We start from the raw sequence: 21,534 nt of genomic DNA, 5'->3' as shown, positions 1-21,534 counted from the left end.
ACCCGGAGCTGCGTGGTCTTGCGCACGCTCCCGCACCTCTCCCGCGCAGGACTTCTCCTTGCAGAGGAGCGTTCGCGCAACACGCATGCGCGCACTTCCGACATCCCCAGACGCTGCAGGGGTAGCCTCTGCATTGCGTCACCAGTGCTCGGCGCACCTGTTACGCGCGTGTGACACACCCGAGCTCCATGGGAACAGAGTTTTATCAGCTCCATTACCTTCACCTGTCTCCTGCTCCTACCCTGTCACAGCTTCCTCTGAGGCCGCTCCTCGGCTCCACCCCTCCATGGGATTGGGCAGTCCTGCCTATATATATGCTCAGCTGTGCCACTGGCACTTTGGCTGAGCATAGATTCATGTTCCCTGTGCTTACCTCTCCTGTGTTCTAGATTCCCTCCCTTGCTATTGTATACCTGTGTACCGACCCGGCTTGCCTTTGGACTACCGCTTCTCTGGACTACTGACCTCGGCTATCCTCGACCCTCCGCTACTCTCCTACCCTGACCTCGGCATTAGGACCACTCTACCATCTCCAGCTCTGACCTCGGCTACTAGTACCCACTACATTCCGGATTTTTCCTACCCTGACCTTGGCAAGTATATACGATGACTCTAACCTCTCCACTCCAGACCCGGCAATCTCGACTATCCATACTCTAGACCTGCCCCTGTGCCTGTCGGTGGCGTTATATCTATTCCCACCTCAGTACCGGGGGTCTCATCTTGTTTGTGGTGAGCACAGCGTGACACTCTTTCCTCTACTCTGAGCATGTCTTTCTCTTTTTCTCTAGCATCATTCTCCCTCTTCTCCCAATATGTCTTTCTCTCTCTTCTCCCCCAGTGTCTTTTTCTCTCTCCCTCAGCATGTCTCTCTCTCTCCTCTTGCTCCATAGTGTATTTCTCTCTCACATGACTCTTTCTTATCCCTCTTATGTATTTATTTTTTTCTCCTTCATTTTCTCTTTTTTTTATTTTTGTCTCTTCATACATATTTCTATTTTTCCTCTTTCATGTCTCGCCCCCACCCCCCACACCCCCTGATCTGGCAGCTCCTAAATAGTTCATTGGCACTGAAGGTGCTAATGAAAAAAGTTAAACCACTTACTCCATTTCACAATAATGTCCTCCACGATCTTAAGGGTTATAAACCTCCTGGAACAACTTCATTTAAATAGGTTGGTCAATGTCCACCCTAAAAAAAATACATACACAAACAAAAAACTAAAATACCAAATATAGCCACATAACAGTCCATAGCAAAAAAAAAATAGTGCCACCCCAAAAACAAACCTAAAGAATAAATCAGCCTCAAATAGAACCTAATGCCTGTGCCCAGCTCCAATTTGAAGTTCTTCCCGACTTTCAATGAGGCATCGTCAATCTTACTTGAATCCCTTGCTCCTCTGTTTCTTGAAGATAGATATAGTAAATCCTCTCTCCATATTTCTTGTAAATCTTCTTTCTTCATATCTGTAGCTCCATCTTTTCATGTGCTTTCTGAGCCCAAAACGGCCATGTTATGTGAGGGCAATGTGTGTGTGTGTGTGTGTGTGTGTGTGTGTGTATATGAATATATATGTATATATTTATATTATTGCTTTTTGAGAGACTAAAGCATATTCTGATTATGCCCTTCTTCTTGTACCTTTTCATTACTTAACTGGGTATTTATTGGAATGATCAGGTAATAAAAATGAGATAAATGCACAAATAACAATTGCACTATGCACAATGACCAGTTATAGACAAGGCTAATGAATTCTAGGAGGTAGATGTTCTGCAGTCGACAGTCAGCTAATTAGCCGTTATTTTTCAATCTGGGGATGTATAACATAATGGTGATGGATGCTCTTAGGTGGTTAGGACTTTACAGTGTGTGAATGAATAGCCTGCTCATTTGCTTGGGTCTCTTTTCTTGGAAGTATTTGAAGATTAAACAAGAACAATAAACGTTGCACCTAGAAACAGTGCAAAGTAAACAATGTCAAATTGACTTTTATTATTATAAATATATATTGGAGTGGTAATCAAATAGGGGCCCTCTGAAATATGAATACAAATCTGTTAAAGTTTTTAATAACTTCAATCACGCCCGAATGTCTAACTTTTCATAACAATTCTGCATTGCAGAGATTGTTGCCGCAGTACCATACAGGAGAATGTGTGAGTGGAGATATGAACCATGTGCCAGTCCTTGTGTTAAAACCTGTAGTGATCCTGAAGCCATAACATGCACATTTCTTCCACCGTAAGTGGGCATATGCAGTGTTAAGCATTTTACAAGAGCCTGGTGAATGTACATTATTCTAAACATAAAACGGATTACATTACAAATCTATTAGTGTCACTTTACAACAATTATACCACTTATGCAATAAAGGGAAAGTGTGTGTGGGAGTGGGGGGGGGGGGAGTTGATCAGTTGATTTATTACACGACACAGTTAATTTACAGTTGTAATTAAAAGAAACACATGAGTTGGCTTTTTAAGTTAATTAAAGGTCTGTATTATTTTTAGAAGAAAGACATAGGTACGGGAATTTTTTATAATTAAATACATTATCATTTCCCAACTATTCTTAAACTTCACGTTATGTTTTTTATTACTTTAAGTAATTACTTTAAGTAAACTTTAGGTAAATTCACGGTTTGCATTTCTTGATATTTTTCACTGTATGTAATTAATGATAATATCAACATTATTGTTATTTTTTTGTCTTTGCTTGATGTTTGAAGGGTAGAAGGATGTATACCATACTGCCCAAGCCATATGATTCTTGACGAGACAACACTTAAATGTGTCTATCCGGAAGACTGTGAGTATCAAGTTAGTTTTAAACCATTGTGGGTCGGATTTATATATATATATATATATATATATATATATTTATGTCATTGTTAGTTGTAATTTTGTGTGTATTTAGAACACTATTCAGTAGTATAAAGTAGCTGCTCGTAAAGGGAAAAGTGTCCAAGCCATTGTAAATAGAAACATGCAAAAATAATAATATCTCATGAGTAGCCATAAAAATGGAGCTACATTGCATTTGCTTTATGGCATCCTAAGGGGTGAGATGCTGTATTTGAGTAGGTCTCCTGGTTCTGTCATTAATTCAGGCTTAGTTAGCTGTGTGAGCTGTGTAATTCAGCAGACCAAAGCTTTTGTGAGATTCATGTCTAAAAGCAATCAAAATATCTTCAGATTTAACAATGCACAATGTATTACAAACATAAAAGGACATGCAAGTTGTGTATGACACCGAGATGCATTCTTGTTTTTTTTCTATGTTTTTGACATTACAAATTAACTATAATACATATTTTTCAAAGGTGTTCCAGTCAGACCAACAGATTCCCCTGTTGCTACAATACCAATGAAGATTGGTCCAACAGAAACAACCTCTCCTGAAAAAGTTATCACAAAAACAATGTATCCAACAATACCAGCTGCTTTAGGTTCATTTGAAACAGTTTCCCCTGATGAACACACTAGAACAAGTTCAAGTTTCATAAGTGTTGCAAAACTAACCACAACAAGACAAACAACACCTGGAGAGGTCAATGCTACTGTGTCACCACATTCTACATTCAAGTCTTTTTCTGGACCCCCAAATACAACTGGAACAATTTACCCAGAATTATCAGTTCCAAGTACTCAACAGGCTGCTTCAGATATGCATAGTACAAAGTCACCTTTTGAACTGCCTACAGGTAAGTACTCCGAAACATTCCAAAGTATATCACCATCTTTGTTAGATATTACAAAAACCACATTGAGGGTGAGCCCTGCAATCACCACAGACTCTTCATTAGTAACCACTGCTCCATTAAGGACGTCATCTGTATATTCACAAAAAACAATTTCACTTGAAACAGTAGACTCCTTTACAACTTTGTCAACTCTACCACCAGGACCAGTTGTTGACACAACTAAAACACCAACAAGAATGTTGGGCCCATCTTCACTGGACCATTTCCAGGTGGCAACAAAATCAGTCACTGTAACTCCATATTCCTCCATAACAGGAAGAACAACTTTGTCTAGACTCATAGATGCAATAGGATTACCATCACTATCAAGTTTAACCGTACCTCTTGAAACAACTGTCCCTCCCATAGTATTGATACCTACTACGTCATTTGTTTCTCCCCCTTTTACAACTTCTATCACAAGTTCCGATGTGCTACTAAGCAGCCAACCTTTGCAAGCAACTTATAAAGTCACTCATGGAAAACAATCACCCAGTACTTTGATTCAAACATCCTTACTGGATGAATCATTTTCTTCAATGCAAACTCCAAAAACTAAAAGCACAGGAGTTTCTGTAAGTCCAGGAACTGCACAAACATTATCTTCATATTCATCTCAATTAGATACTCATTTGCCATTGTCAACACTGAAGGTCATATCATCATTGAGTCCCATAACTGCTTCAGTATCTGTTCCAGATGTACATCAAACTTTAAAGTCTGTCACGCAAACAGAAATAACTGGGAGAAAGCAAGACTACTTCACCTTATCACAAACGTCATTTACTTCTCACAGACCTATGGTGATTTCTACAGCTGCAGTATCTGTCATTAGTCTCCCTAAATTGTCAACTACAATAAGCCTCCCAACATCTTCGCAAATACCTTCAACAATTCCCAGAACAACATTTTCACTTACACAGAATACCACTTCTGTAACTTCTGTACCATCTACTCTGTCACCAGTAACTTCCAAAAAAGCTGTTCAGCTTTCAGCAATTACATCCCAAACAAAAGACTTTATAATGACTTCCACAAAAAACACAACCTCATTTTTTATTTCCAATGTAACAATTATTCAGACACGACCCGTGACTTTGAGCACCAAAAAATTTCCAAAAATCACAGAAACAGCACCCAAGACAGTTTCTCAATTCAGTACTAAAGTATTCTCAAGTACACAAATTCCTACTCCAGAACTGCCCAGTCACAGTTTGGAAATCAAATCTACAGAACTACTGGTATCTACTCCTACTGAGCATTCATTTGCTACAAGCTCAGATATGAGACCTTCAATGAAACATGAAGTAACAATGGCAGTGACAGTAACTCCCTCTTCAGAGCCATATGTGACATTCTCCAAAGGGAGTCCCTTTACCACTTCCTTCCTGGCTCCAGCCCCTGAAACTTCAAAACATCTCCCCTCTTTTAGTTCATCTACATCATATCAAGCAGGATCAGTAAAAAGCACAGCTTCCACCATTAGCGACTATAAAGTTTACAGCAAGTCTATTTCAACTAGCAAAAGCATTGAGACACCAGTAACACGTGCTACGAAATCAGTGACAACAGAACCAGCTGCCACACCTTCTACACAATCTGGAATTAATGTTACAACATCAAGAGAAAAACTATTGCATGAAACTAGTGAGCCTGCATATTTCAATATTAGTCAAACATGGATGAATACTGAAGAAGAAACAACTAAACTATCATCTACATCATCAGTAGAAGTTACATCTTCTTTTACAGATAAAACTTTAAGCATACCAGTTTATCCTTCTAAAATAACAAATATAACATTATCAGACTTGTCCAAAGTTCCGCCACAAAAAACATTGGAACCTGTCTATAACTACACAGAACCAATACAACTGTCAAATAGAACATCAGAAAACTTCACTTCTGGATCATATGATTCTATGTTGTCTTCTACTGCCTCATCTTTTCAAACACGAAGTGCAGAAACAGCTACTGAGATGATGGGGAATGTTACAACCTCCTCTGATTATTTTTCCTTTGGCACAATGATGCATACCATGATGTCTAGTAGCCCCACAGAATGCATGGTAAGACTTCTAATTATTTTGTTATTTCAAATGTTGGAAGCGCAGTCTCAGGCTAGTTCATAAACTTTTTTTATAGAAAACATATATATAGTGTAATAAGCTTATAATAATAAGTAGTGATGTCAAAATTCCAAGTGTTTGCACTCTCATGTATATTGGGCAGTATCAGAATCCTTAGTAGAAAATCTTCTTCCTCTCCTCAATCTCTGTGTTTCCTTAAATAGGTGTTAACACATATGGATCAGACAGAGAAAAATAAGACAGAATCTGGGTAGTACTGTATATAAAAATATATTCATATTTAGCAGTGAAAAGTAAGTGAGCACACTTACATTTCAGAAATCAAAAACAGGCATGTAAGACAAATAGGGGGTCTACGTCAGTACTTGAGAGTGGGAAGAGTATCACACAAAAAGTGATTGTAAATGTGATTAAAAAAAAGTACTTGTGAGTGTAACAGGGCCTTTCCCCTGTCTAAAAGGCTTTCAAAATATAGCCTGTCTTCTGCTGAGGAGTCCAGCAGGGAGCTGACTCATTTCAGCAGGAATTAATTGACTAGTCCCCACCAGGCTCATCAAACATGTTTAAAGCCTGCTGCCCAGATTGCATGGGATTTCTAGCAGAGTCTGTGCTGCAAGAGAGATCCCAGGGGAAGAGAGACTCTGCCCAGACAGTATCCGTCCCTGGAACCCGCCAGGGGGAACTCCCACCCCACAGACTCAGAACCGACGTAGAGAGCACAGGTACCTCCCTCTGGACTTGTGTCAAAGGTTGGTAAGAGGCCTAGCCTTCCAACCCTCAGATAGGGACACCTGAATTTTAGTAAATGCCTTGCATGGGGTTAGGCCTGGTTATTGTTTTCTGCTCTCATTTTGTTTGCTGATTTGAAGCTGCTTTCTGTTTTAAAGCTGCTGGCTAATAAAGCCGACGTATATTTTCACCTAAAAACGTCTAAGGTGTGTTATCTCTGCACACATCTTCTACAGTGAGAAGCATTAAAACCCTGTTATACTGTACATTGTGGCTAAGCTTACTTGAATTACATTTAGAAAAGGGGGGCTTCAAAAGTATTAGACTATGTGGAAAATGAAAACCCTTTTAGTATTCAAGCTGTGTATTTCAGCAGGACTGTATGGACCTTGATTATTATATTTTTTATTGAAAGGTTTGAAAAAGTTACTTGCATGACGTTCTTATAGACATGGGAAAGACAAAAAGCAAAACCTTCGTCAGTGGCAAAGGCAAATACACAGAGAATAATGTGACATTAGTGCAAACTTTCACATTTATATCATAAATCTAAATAATTCTATTTGTAACTAATCTCTATTGATATCTTCCACCATGAATCATTTTATTTTGTAGAGTAAATTTGCAAATGTATCTATAGATTCACATTTACTCTCTCCTTTAAATTATCTAGCCTCTTCTGCTTGCACTTTCCTTCAGAGGAAAAAGCCATGCTATTCTTTCATTTCTTTGGCCTCGTGTTATGTTTCCAGGCATCTTCAGAGATGTATGTATTTAAACTTTGTTTAATTGTAATGTAATGCTCAATGTATACAGCTTATAGGATGCCATAATTATAGCTGACAATACCATCCCCCAAAAATATTTCTGTTGGTTTCTGTCTCATTACAGCCAAGATACATTGAACCACTGGATCCATGTAGTCAGTATGTCTGTATTAACATGGGCTGGATGTTGTATAATGTTTCAAGTAACTGTCACAAAAACGTGGAAAAGCCAGATTGTGGCTTCCGTGGAATGCCTGTTCAAGTGAACAGTGATAGCTGTTGCCCAGAATGGGAGTGTCCCTGTAAGTATTTTTGATGCAAGAAATCTGCAAATTAAACCCACTAGTGGTTTTAGTATAAAAACTATATGAATTACATTATATATGTTTCCAACTTTGACATGTTTTTAATACTTTCATATGGAACAATGCCTCAATTTATTTGCATTTGTATTACTATATTATTAATATATATTTTTTATAAAATGCTTTAACATTTTTCTTTAAATAAAATTATTATATGAGAATAAGAAAGAATTGTAAGAATTTTTTCAAGTCAAAATACAGAACAATGTTTTGGTCTTGAGTTGAGACATTCATCAGGACCCAAACAGGCAAATGTACTATATAAAACCAATGGGACTAATGGCAAATGGTGCCACAAATCCTGGTGGTGCCATCAACCATAAAGAGATCCACTCACTACAATAACTTCCAACAGCTCGGCAGCAATGAAGAGGCAGTAATCCACGTGGCGTAGCAATGAGTAAACAAGTGACGACAACATAGCAGAGATAATGGAGGCTGCCTGTAGAGAAGCATGATGGTGGTTGCCAGGCAACATATAAACACAATGAGCTTCATGCCTTAGGCTGCGTCCCCGCTGGTGCTGAGCACGCTCATGCTTGGTGAGCGCTCCAACCATGAGCGCCGGGTGTCCTGTTATTTACACAAGCGCACGGGGGGGCCATTGAGCGCGCTAGAAAGTTAGATTTTTTTTTAAACATAAGCGCTGAGCGCGGGTGACATGTGTGCCCGAGCGTGCCCCGCGTGAGCGGGGACTTACATATATCTATATATGTAAGTAACCGCGGCAAGCGCCACCCGCTTAGCGCTAGCGGGGACGCAGCCTTAAGCAAATGTGCGGCTTACGTTAATTTCTTGACGGGTTTCAGAATCCGTTTTCTCCGTCACTTTGAAGGTAGCTTAAGCCTTTTTTTAGCACAGAATACTAGTGCAGCATGCACCAAACTCTAGAAATACAGGCATACCCCGCATTAACGTACGCCATGGGTCAAGAGCATGTATGTAAAGCGAACAGGTACTTAAAGTGAAGCACTACCTTTTTTTCACTTATCGATGCATGTACTGTACTGCAATCGTCATATACGTGCATAACTGATGTAAATAACGCATTTGTAACAGGCTCTATAGTCTCCCCACTTGCGCACAGCTTAGGTGCAGGTAGGGAGCTGGTATTGCTGTTCAGGACGTGAGCTGCTGTTTGCCTATTGGGCAATATGTCCTTACTCGCGAGTGTACTTAAAGTGAGGGTCCTTAAACCAGGGTATGCCTGTACACGCTATAAGTATGTTGCATTTCTGATACAAATAAAGGATAATTTTGTGACATAAATGCATCAGAATATAACAGAAAAATCTTTTTCTTCCAGGTCAGTGTTCTGTGTTATCTGAATTGAGTATCATCACATTTGATGGAAATAATATAGCACTGTATAATGCTGCACCCTATATTTTAGTCAGGTTTCCGAAAGAAACAATTGTAGCTCACATTGAAAAGTGTCCTCCGAGTCTGGTAAGTTGTTTATGCATATGTGCAAGCTAAATGTTTTGTGCAAAGCAGTAGGAAAACAATATTTTATTTACGTAATGAATACAATAGTCCATAGTGTAAAGTAGGATAACGCAGGAACAATCAGTCCAGCTTCTGTGACTTGCAATTCCTACAAATCTATTGTTTGTCTATGCAATGTAGCTATTCTTCTAACATAAACATGCATCTGAACTACTATAATACAGGCAGTCCTCGGTTATCCGACACAATGCGTTACTCAATATGGCATTGGATAGCGAAACGTTGTAAAGCGAAACACGTTTTCCCATAGGAACACTGTTTAAATGAAAAGTTCCATTCCTGAAGGCATTTTTAACACTAAAATACACCAAATATTTTACGCAGGCAATGAGATATACAGCACACACAAATTATATAGTGTATATACTGTATTATATATATATATATATATATATATATAATCTAACATAATAAATAATATATATATACATAAGCTCTTACGACGCTTTGCAACGTTGTTTATGTGTATGTGTGTGTATATATACACAGAAAGATTTTACCAGATAGAGATCCAGGAAAAACGAGACAGCACACAGTCAGGGAAATCCAAAGCTGATGTATTCAGAATAAATACATAGGCACTGCATCCAACGTTTCGGTCATCAGAATGTGATATATACATAAAACAACGCTGCAAAGCATCATAAGAGCGTTGGATAAGCCGTTTTGGCGTTGTAAAAATGAACATAGGTATGCATTGCATAGCGTTGGATAAGCCATTCGTTGTAAAGCGAAGTGTTGTAAAACGAGGACTGCCTGTACTAGTAAGTATGTTCTTTTGCAGGTACACAAGAAAACAATTCTTGAGGGGTTATATATTCAAAATCTTACTATACTATATATATACTGTAAATATTCCTGTATATTCATTTGCATGTCTTAGACAGGTCTGCAACCCTGTCTTTCACCATTATCACCCAGCACACAGCACTTCCACTGCAGCAAGGGATTCTGTCTAATGACATGCAAATGAGCACACAGTGCCACCTTTTATCGCAAGCTCACATTACATGTGAGTGGGTTAACTGACTTTGCATCTCCCAAGTCCTTGCTTAAAAGCTGTGTTTAAAGCAGCATGTATTGGCTAAGGCCCCGGTCACGGCGCTGTAATGCGCGCCCGCGCTTTTGGCTGCGCATTCCGGCGATTCCCCGGTCTGCAGCTCACTGCAGGAGCAGAGACTGGGGGGGGCGTGGCGGAGGAGTGACGGGGGCGCGGCCATGACGTCACCCGGCAGGTTCGCCCTCATTGGCTGAACCGCCGGGGGGCGTGCCTAGCCGCTCGACGCGAGTTCCTGCTCTCAATTCTATTGAGAGCAGGAGTAGCTCTCGCGCGAGCGCTGAGGCCCCCTTCGCAGCGGGCCCGGCGCCATTGCGGGGAGGGCTCTCGTGAGCGCAGCGTCCGCCACAGAGGACGCTGTAGCAGGCAGCGGGGGCAAGGCCTAAGGCAGGGGAGCGCAAACTTTTTTCCCTGCGCCCCCCTGCCGGCTGTCCCCTTACTCCTGCGCCCCCCCCCCAACTTACCCGCGCTCCGGCGTATGGCAACGTGACGTCACATGACCTCGCGGCGTCATTTTGATGCCGCGTTGCCATGGCAACGCAGGGAGGGAGCCACGGTAAGTTAGGTTTACAGAGGCCCTGCAGCTCCCCCGGCACTTAATTGAAGTGCCTTCGGGAAGCGCGCGAGGCCTCTGTAAACCCCGCGCCCCCCCGTCGGCAGTCTCGCGCCCCCCCTGGGGGTCGCGCCCCACAGCTGGGCTAATTGTTGTTCATATAATGTCAGCTTGAGATAAAAGGTGGCACTGTGTGCTCATTTGCATGTCATTTCCCAGAATTCCTTGCTGCAGTGGAAGTGCTGTGTACTGGGTGATAATGGTGAAAGACAGGTTTGCAGACCTGTCTAAGACAGGGGAGCGCAAACTTTTTGAGCTGCGCCCCCCTGTCTCTCTGCCCCGGCTCTCGCGCCCCCCTGCCTTCCTTCAGCTGCGTCAGATGACGCTGCGTGGGCGTGTGACGTCAGGTCACATGGTGCCGCGGCGTTGCCATGGTGACGCAACACAGACGGCTGAATCCCGGTAAGTAAACAGTTGCAGGGGCCTCACGCGATCCCCCGGCATTTAATTTAAATGCCTGGGGGAAGAGCGCGGGGCCTCTGCAACTGCCCGCGCCCCCCCAGCACAATCTCCCGCCCCCCCTGGGGGTCGCGCCCCCCACTTTGCGCACCGCTGGTCTAAGACATGCAAATGAATATACAGGAATTTTTACAGTTGCTTTATGCTATACTGTGGAGGGTTTTTGTCACTTTTTTTACCCACCATATATATATATATATATATATATATATATAGATTCCAATGCACAGCCGGCACACCATATGCAAGTAAATAAGTTTTGGTGCTTATCCCATAAAGCAATAACAGACCATACGATACCGGTTGCAACACGACATCAAGGGACAGCACGCAGGTACAGTAGCGACAAAGTTTATTCGAGCAAATGCCGCTCGGCAGGATGCGTGGCGGCAGCGTGGAGAAGCGTTGGGAAGCGGCTCGTTCGCGTGACGTCGGTGACGTCACAGTCAAGCGAGCGCCCGGCTTCCCCGGCTTCCCCGGCTTCCCCGGCTTCCCCGACTCCCCTGAAGGTTTGAAGTGAGGTAAGCGGGGGAGCGGGGAAGCAGAGGGGCACAGCAGGCGCAGCTAGAGGGTCGGGAAGATGTTTAAATTACGCGCGGATTGGAGGGGGGGGGGGGAACGGAGGGGACGCGTCTGGATGCGGCTGATGTGCTGACTTTCCTCAGCACCAGCCGGAGTAAATCCCAGTGAACCGGCGGCATTTGCTGCAATAAACTTTGTCGGTGCTGTAAGTAAATCATGAATTTTCTATATTTGATAGAAGCCACAAAAACCGACGTTTCGGTCCCCCAGTGGGACCTTTCTCACTGGGGGACCGAAACGTCGGTTTTTGTGTCTTCTATCAAATATAGAAAATTCATGATTTACTTACCTGCGTGCTGTCCCTTGATGTCGTGTTGCAACCGATATCGTATGGTCTATATATATATATATTTACTTCTCACAGACCTGTGGTGTATTCTACAGCTGCAGTATCTGTCATTAGTCTCCCTAAATTGTCAACTACAATAAGCCTCCCAACATCTTCGCAAATACCTTCAACAATTCCCAGAACAACATTTACACTCACACAGAATACCACTTCTATATAATATATATATATATATATATATATATATATATATATATATATTAAAAGCAGTGGGATGAATCTGATGCTATTTTTGCACCATTATTAAACCAAATGTTAAGATGGGTGATCTCTCAATACACAAAGAAACACAGAAAAAGAAGTACTGTACTTGGGAACACAAAAATACTGTATATTGCAACATAAATATCTGAATAGGTGTTTTTGGAGATGTATTGAAAAACATCCTCACCATATAGGGGGTTCTATTAAATTACATTTTAAAATGTGTTTTTTTAGGGGGGGGAAGCAAGGGTTCCTCTTCTTTTAAAATGTTGCCACATTCCTTATTAATCCGCTTTTTTCATTTTAATTGTAATTAGAATTATAATAACTGCTGAAGAGAGAGGAATACATGTTAGAAAATGGAACAGAAGATATACTTATCGGCAGTTCTTATGTTTATAAACATCATGTGAGAATAAAAGGAAATATTTATATGAAATAACTCATTAATACTTAATTCGTTTTTTGTGATAATGGCAAGTTAGAATACCAAGTAAATGGGCAATAATTAGCGTCTATGTTCTAAGTGGCTATTTTTGCAGAAAATTGGTGCACATCATTTTTTCATTGTGCTCGTGTGCGCTTAAGTACTATCCTGACATCTGTGCAATCATCTCATAATTTTTTTCTTTTGCGACACAGAAACTAACTGCACTAGGTTTACAGATTTAAATGATATATAGTAACAAAGAATGTTTCTGTGCAGCAAGATAAAAGGAAAAGTTCATCAAAAACATCCACCTAGTTCAACTTGGAGAAAACCTTAAAGTCTATTACTAGTTAGTGCAGAATAAAGTTGTTACAGTATGTATCAACAAATGTTATTTTGACACAGCAGAAGTTTCATTATGTATCTTAAAAAGGGCATTATTTTCACTTCATGTCTATTATAACTAATTGATATCTACAGTATATAGTTACATAGTTATATAGTAGATGAGGTTCAAAAAAGACATTTGTCCATCAAGTTCAACCTACATGTATGTTAAATTTAGATTACAGATTATTATCCTATATTTGTATTTACATTATATTTATACAGAGGAAGGCAAACAAAACTCCAGTGAGACAGTAGCTAATGATATAAGGGGAAAAATAAATTCCTCCCTGACTCCAATAGTCAGATTTCTCCTGGGATCTACATCCTTCCGATGTTTACGTATTTGGTATATCCCTGTATAACTTTTCTTTCTAAAAAGATGGTGAACCTTTTTAAAAAAAAATATATAAAAATCTATTTTATCTGCCATAACAGTCTCCATGATTAATGAATTTCACATTGTAACTGCCCTTATTGTAAATAACCCTTTCCTTTGTTGCTGGTGAAATCTCCTTTCCTCCAACCTAAAGGGATGCCCCAAGTCATTTGTACTGCCCTTGGGATGAATAGTTCTTTTGAAAGCTCTTTGTATTGTCCCCGAATATATTTGTATAAAGTTATCAATTCCTCATGGAGATGCCTCTTTTCTAATATAAGCAAATATATTAATAAATATATATCTGTAGCTGGTAATATGATTTCATTTGCTAGAAACTATGAGGCCTGTGTATACAAAGTGAAGATTTTGTATCTCTGTCTCACAATTACTTTATAATCTCCGATTTACCAATTTTGTCTTAGCCATTCCTAACCTTATACTGTAGGATGTCCCTATTCTGTTTTCTTGCTGTTGTGTCAGAGAGTATTCACCAAAAAACTGAAAAAACTATTCAATAAGAATAGGGTTTTTTCAGGAAAATAATTCTATCCTAATGCATATATTTACTTTCATTTCCAGAGTGTGAACTCAATAAGAAAGCTGGTGAGTACTGTATTATTTGTAAACTGCACAATGTTAAACTCATACATGGGAGAAGGAGCAGCTCAGTGAGTAACAACACTGACTGGCACTGAGTTTGAAGCAGGGGAACTTGGTTCAATTCCTGGTGTCGGCTCCTTGTCACCTTGAACAAGTAACCTAATCTCCTTGTGCTTCAGGCACCAAAAAACATAGATTGTAAACTCCACGAGGCAGGGACCTGTGCCTGTAAAATGTCTCTGTAAAAAGCTATGTAAAACTAGCAGCACTATACAAGAATCTGCTATTATTCATTTTCTTCAAACATATTTGATACAAAAGAACTTTGTAGAGCTCTACTTTCAAATCATTCAGCATGTGATTTATTGGTGAAACATCAGTGTATACAACGTTTCAGGTTCATTCTTCATCAGGTATATTTTGTATTGACTAATGTTATTACCTAAACGTTTGCAGTCTGTGATACATTGTATTAGATTAACATAATAATATGTTTATATACAGTTGCTGTTCATAAGTTTTTTTAGAAACATGTTAATGTATGCCAAATGTGGCCCTTCTCAGCAATTTTTACATGTCATGTTACTTTTTGTATTAGTATTAGGGTTCCACAATTCATTCTCTTCTGTAATATTTTCTGTTCATTTTTGGTCACATTTATTTGCACTGTCCATGCCCCCTCATATCCCAACAGTGCATCTGTTGGTCCTGTGAAATGTTTGCTCTTTAATCTAGGTTGCTGCTGGAGGCACATCTGGACTCTGCTTTAAGAAGTTAAATGTTACAACAGCAAATTTCCAAGTGCTCGTAAACCGCTTGGAAAGGAAGGTGAGGACAGAGCTAATTAAGCTCTCTGTATGAGTAGCCTATATTTTTACTAAAGAGGTCTGGAGTATTGGCTAGCGCTTGTAACATAAGCAAATCAAAAGGTAACTGCAGCCTCAAAAAACATCAGAAGTAATTCGAGTCATAATCCCTCTCGTACCCGTTTACCAAGGTAACATGAATAAATGCACAAAACATGTATAACAGATAAAGATGATGTCAACTTGAATATTTAGCTACAAAGGCAACTGCATTAGAGATAATATGAACTGTTGTTTAATGGTGTTTGTGTGGATAAGACAGGGGGAATTGTGGCCGAACAGGAGTAGGGGCGCAATATTTATGGGGCTGCAATTTGTTACCTGGAAGTTGCTTGGGATACAAGTTGTCCAGCAATAGTGTTTTATGATTAATTGTTTTTGCTATTGTTTTAGGTAGAAGTGAATTCAGTAATTCAGCCTTTGCCTTTCTCAAAACAAGGACTGTGCATTCAGGATACAGGTGCAATGTATGTCATTAACACACCAGCAGGCATCAGCATTAAGTGGACTCATGTTACCGGCATTATAGATATACAATATGGCCTGTATTCCAATCTCTCTACCAAAACAGAAGGACTTTGTGGTAAGAACTGTGTCTGCAAGAAGAATCTTATATTTTTAGACTTGAAGGCTTACAAAAATATCTATGTTGTTGGTTGTGCTTAGATCTGTTGGATGGAGATCTGATTTTTATCAAATTCCTTTTGTGATCTTATATAGAAAATCATAAATATCTTGATAAAGGCTCCAGAGGGTAGTCAAAACGTTGGGCCAATAAAAAATGTGTTTTGCATATTTTTGGTGTGCTTATCCCTTTGTTATTTTTGTACAGGCACTCTGATAGCAGCACCCTCTCCAGTAGTCTGGTCTATACTATTTAAGTGTCTGCACCAATACCTTCACATTATATAGATACAGATATACTGTAGATATTGATACATACATATATATATATATATATATATATATATATATATATATATATATGTATACACACACAGAAAAACAATGATCTGTGGCACTCAAAGTAGTACAATGGTATAAAATTAAAAAAATACGTCGTTTCCAAAAGGGTGCACACAGAGGGGCCAGAATCACCATCCAGATCCAGGAAACATAGATAAACAAGGAAAAATTGGCAGCACTCACTCAATAATGTTAAATGGTAACAATTTATTCCATCAGAAATACAAAAATTATTTAAAAAGTACTTTGTTGACCGAAACTTCACCCATTTGTTTTTAATAATTTGCGTATTTGTAATGGAATACATTGCTACCATTACAGTATTCAGCGAGTACTACAGATTTGTCATTGTTTATCTATATATACATATATAGATATGCCATTACTATCTATAGACAACCAATAGGTACAGTAATACTGTTAGTTTGTAAATGAATAAGTGTATGACTCTCCTGATCTACGTTTCAAGGTATTTGCAATGGGGATCCAAGTGATGATTTGAAGATGCAAAACAGAACAATAGTTACAAACAAGGAAGACATTGAAGCTTTTATTAAAAGCTGGGAGATTGAGAAATCAATTGATGTCACCACAAGACGGCCTGTGAGGAACTGTACTGAGGATAACTGCACATACTGCATGGAACTACTGAATAGAAGGGCTTTTGCCCCATGTCACAGGAAGGTACTGTAAGATGTATGGCATAATATTAATGTACTGTTACTAAACAAATTATAGTTCTGAGTTCTAGTGGCTGTATTGGTCCTGGAGAAATGTAGATTTTCTGTAGGATGTGATATCTTTTAGTTGGCTAATACTAGAGACCTTCATAAATAAGATGTTACTCTTAGAGATGGGAACATTTGGATCCGCCTCGGATCGTGCGGATTCCTTAGGTCCGCCGATCAGTCTCAAAAAGTCTCTGGATTTTTTTTATATAGAGATTCTAGAAGTGTTTGGTCAGACATCAGTACACCATTCCAGTCACTAGGTGCCTTATGCTTATCAACTCTATATAGTTAGTATGGAAATCCTTTTAGGAAGTGTTGGATGGGATGCATTTAAATATACTTTGCACAGCAATTGGCATATTTCCCAAGTGTGCTGCTTTAACAGCACAGGTTTCATAAACCAGTATCTGTGACTTATTTATACTAACTGCAAGGTAATAACTAATTCATTTATTTTCAATTATATTTATTTTAGGTTTCACCGCAAGACTTCTGTGAGAAGATGTGGATCAACAACACATATTTTTTAAATTATGAATGTGATGCTCTTTCTGCATATGTAGCACTATGTAGCAAGCACAATATCTGCATTAGATGGAGAACCAGAGATTACTGCTGTAAGTGAGAAAATACAACCAAATCATTTTTATAAGTTTGATCCCCCCTTTCTGCCATCAGAAATATAAATGTGCTGATATTCACCTTGATTCATTCACAGCAATGATGTAGTGCAGGTATTTGCTGAGTTTTGGTAGGCCAGTTTACTGCATCTTCACCACTAGGTTTTGATATGGTAAACACATAGTTATCCAAACGTTTTGTTTTTTTAACCTATCCGTTAGTGAAGGGAACTGTAATGTAATTCTTTAGTTTTAGTTGGGATTTGGGAGTGGCCCTTGAAGTTGTGTGCTCATACAAATGCACACAACACTTACCTTCTCTATCCACCTTTAAGACCCACCTTAAAACACACCTGCTTAAGGAAGCATATGAGTAGCTCCATGGCTGATAATTAACATCTCACACATTAACCTTGGCCCCTTGCAAACGCACTTACCAGAATGCCCTCCTACTGTCTCTGTACGTTCTTCCTACCTACCAATTAGATTGTAAGCTCTTCGGAGCAGGGACTCCCTTTCCAAAATGTTACTTTTATGTCTGAGCACTTCTTCCCTTTGTGTTATTTATATCTTATTATTACTATGATTGTCACGTATATTACTGCTGTGAAGCACTATGTACATTAATGGCGCTATATAAATAAAGACATTCATTCATTCATTCATTATTGTACAATTCATTTACTAAAGTACAATAAGATGATGTTATCAATGGAGATGAAGGGACTTGCAATATTGAAAAGCAAATAGCTCCACATTAAGCCAGACATGGCAGATTATCATATGTTGTCGACTGTGGAATTTGATAGCACCACTATTCTTTAGGTGATTATTCAGTCAATATTGTTATAGATGGCCTTTGGCCAAGTAGTGTCCAGGGTAAGCATAGAGTCTCTTTAATTATGTATCTAAATGTTTACAGGGTAATGTCGCTCTAGTATTTTATATAGAAAAATGTATAAGTGATTCCAGCAACCTATTTAATAAAAAACGTGCCCATCAGATTTGAACACTGTTTTGTCCACAGTTGCTCTTTCCCCAAATATATACAGGGTCAATTGTTTTTATAATAAATGCTGTAAAGGGAAATGATGCTGCAATGATAATTATACTGCTAATATTCCAGGCATGCTAATACTTTTATTAATTAAGCTTTCAAAAATAAAAGATTTACTAAATGTTGCTAAGCCTTAGCACAATTTTTGTCTAAATATCTGGGTCTGAGAAACATTTCAGGGACCATGAAAACGATATTTCTAATTAAGCTGCATTTTCTTTGATAGCGTTGACTTGTCCGGAAGGGAAGGAATATCAGCCCTGTGTGCAACCCTGTGCCGCCAAAACATGTGTAAATAAGTGGTACTATGCAGAGTCACCATGCTCTTATTTACGGGAAGACTGTGTGTGCAAAAAAGGAACCATTCTTCACAGGACTGATTCTGAGCTTTGTATTCCAGAAGAAAAATGCGGTACATTTTAAACAATTGTTTAATTATTGTTTCATTTTTAATTTCAGTTTTTCCCCATCTAACTACTAATTTCCCATGGTATAAACTCTTGCCACAATTGCTTTGATTAGTGTTATTACCTTATTTACGTTATGCATATAATACCTAAACTTTAACCATTTATTGTCATTTTACAATTGAGCAAAACTTATATTAATTGATTAAGATTAGTGTTAATGAGCCATACTGCCAGTGGGCAAAAAGGTGATTGCACAGGACATACATTCTGTCCTAATCATAAAGATATGGAAAGAATCTAAAAGTAGAACCCTTAAAACATTCAGCGTTTTATTTAATTTCTCATTAGAAATCATTGTACGCATATTTAATTATAGGGCAGCAAACCTGTTATTTCATTTAAGAGGGAATACAAATCATTTTTACATCCCTAAATCCTAGGACAACCAGAGCACATAAAATAGCTTTGAAAGGTGATCCCAAATAAAAATAAATGGACAGCAAAATGTCTGTATGGGATATTTAAATGTAACACTTTTAATGTGAATTATACTTTGTTTGGCCAGAGTGAGGCAGAGCACAATATGACAATAAGCAATTCAAGTTGGGGAATGCATTTCTAAATGATGCATTTATTTTTTGTGTTTAAGCATGTACTGATAATGAAGGGAATCCACACTCACCAGGAGAGGTCTGGAATGGATCAGCGAAAGGATGTTGTATGTCTAAATGCTTAGAGAACGGAACTGTTATAGCTATAGAACCTAATTGCAGTGAAGAACCAATGCCAACTTGTCAACGGGAGGGCGAGGCTCTCATCAGTATCATTGCAGAAGGAGTATGCTGTCCAAGGAAAGTGTGTGGTATGTAACATCTGTATATAAAGATAACTCTAATTAATAATATATTTTGTATACAATATTAAGTTATTTGCTTAACTCTTCAAAAAAATCCTCCTACTTTTGAAGTACTTTTTTGTAAACAATCTTTTTGCTGTAATAAGCGTTAGCAAACTTTACAGATGCTGGGGCAGTAAAATGTATCAGTTTCTGCAGTAAGCAATATAATTGAACTTTCTTTTAGTAGCTACGTATTTAAGAAATGTTAGAATTCATCCACATTTTACAGACATTCGCCATTTGTAAAACTGGAGTCAATTTGGCCTCTAAACAAGTAACTTATTAAAATAAAATGGTTTGTACATAGCCATCTGAGGTGATATGTGGTATTAAATAAGTCATATGCTGAATCTATCCGCCACCTTTAAAAACAATTCAAAATAATCAATTTTTTTTGTGAGAAACCATTCATTTTAACAATTCAACTGTACACATCCAAAGTGGAAACACAATGTAGTAAAATAATAAGAAGTAATATGTACGCCCAACTAATTCATAATTTGTTTTTTTTAAATGGGACAATTCTTCAAAGTTATCTCCTTTCCCACGATTAGCTCTAAAAAACTAGGCACTTGTTGCACACATTATAATGATTTTCCATCATCATTTATTTATTTTTTTAAGTAAAAGCGCGCCTCCACTTAAGGAAGCACTGCAATACTTTACAGTCAGTGTAAGAACAAACTAAAATTATATGCAATTCATTTTGTTAGACAGGAGAAGTCAGAAGGAAAAAATGTCTTATACCGTGCCCGAAACAGTGGTAGAGTCAATCTCTGGCGGTAGCAAGTTCCAGACTTCTGAAGCTGCACGTGACAAGGCTCAACCACCCAGCGTAGGGTGCAGTACCCTTAGCACAGAGCGACAGACACCCCATGTGGTCCTGAGATCATAGCCAGTATCCCTCCGAGGCATCAAAGGAGTTTGCTACTTTTGCTTCTGTTTATCCACATAACATTCAGATATCAGCTGTATAAAGATTGTGGCTTTGACTGTAAGAAATCTGAACGTTTGAACTCTATGCATTCTTACATTAATTTGCCCATCCTTTCCTAAAGTAACACTCTGAGTATGTTTGCAGCTTTTTTGTACATTGTTGCATTTTATGTTTGCAGAATGCAATATGTCCTCATGTGAAAATGATATAATATGTAAAATCGGTGAAAGATCGGTTGCCAATTACAACCCTGAATCCTGCTGTCCACAGTACCGTTGTGGTGAGTAGTTTATTACTCGTGGTTCTCATAAACTCAGCATGACACCACATTGCACCACATGACACCACATTACATGTTCAGTATACAACATTTAACGCTTCCAAAAGAGGAATCTTAACTTTTCTCTCTTTTTTTTCACCCTTTACTTCGACTGCAAATTATAATATTGTTGATCTAAGGCTGATCGTGGTCTATAGTTTTAAAAATTGGATGCGTTAGTTTATTAAATATACTGTGTGTAAGCATCTTGGTAGTGAGTGGCACACATTGTAACTACTGTATTTCCAAATCATCCTGGATAAGAATCAGAAGAGCTGGATGATGATGATGATGATGATGATGATGATGATGATGATGATGATGATGATGATGATGATGATGATGATGATGATGATGATGATGAATACATGGGAAACCCAAATACATTAGATTGTATTTATGATTGATACTTTTATATGTGATATTTATTAGGAAGCATTAAAGCATCTGTAAAACTA

The 21,534-nt window shown here is 38.7% G+C and overlaps 1 protein-coding gene across 2 annotated transcripts in view; it reads left to right on the top strand.

The window, feature by feature from the left end:
* Positions 1-21,534, top strand: part of OTOGL (otogelin like) — a 209,300-nt gene that overhangs the window by 149,762 nt on the left and 38,004 nt on the right. For both annotated transcript variants that reach the window (XM_075600516.1, XM_075600517.1), the window contains exons 34-46: positions 2,131-2,248; positions 2,736-2,815; positions 3,330-5,818; positions 7,460-7,637; positions 9,007-9,149; positions 14,252-14,275; positions 15,008-15,100; positions 15,532-15,721; positions 16,574-16,788; positions 17,311-17,452; positions 18,739-18,924; positions 19,572-19,784; positions 20,936-21,037. In XM_075600516.1, the coding sequence (XP_075456631.1) occupies positions 2,131-2,248; positions 2,736-2,815; positions 3,330-5,818; positions 7,460-7,637; positions 9,007-9,149; positions 14,252-14,275; positions 15,008-15,100; positions 15,532-15,721; positions 16,574-16,788; positions 17,311-17,452; positions 18,739-18,924; positions 19,572-19,784; positions 20,936-21,037 (4,173 nt within the window). The remainder of the gene's footprint in view (positions 1-2,130; positions 2,249-2,735; positions 2,816-3,329; positions 5,819-7,459; positions 7,638-9,006; positions 9,150-14,251; positions 14,276-15,007; positions 15,101-15,531; positions 15,722-16,573; positions 16,789-17,310; positions 17,453-18,738; positions 18,925-19,571; positions 19,785-20,935; positions 21,038-21,534) is intronic.

The sequence above is a fragment of the Ascaphus truei genome, chromosome 5, assembly GCF_040206685.1.
Source record: "Ascaphus truei isolate aAscTru1 chromosome 5, aAscTru1.hap1, whole genome shotgun sequence".
NCBI lineage: Eukaryota > Metazoa > Chordata > Amphibia > Anura > Ascaphidae > Ascaphus > Ascaphus truei.
This window is presented reverse-complemented; position numbering and strand designations above follow the sequence as displayed.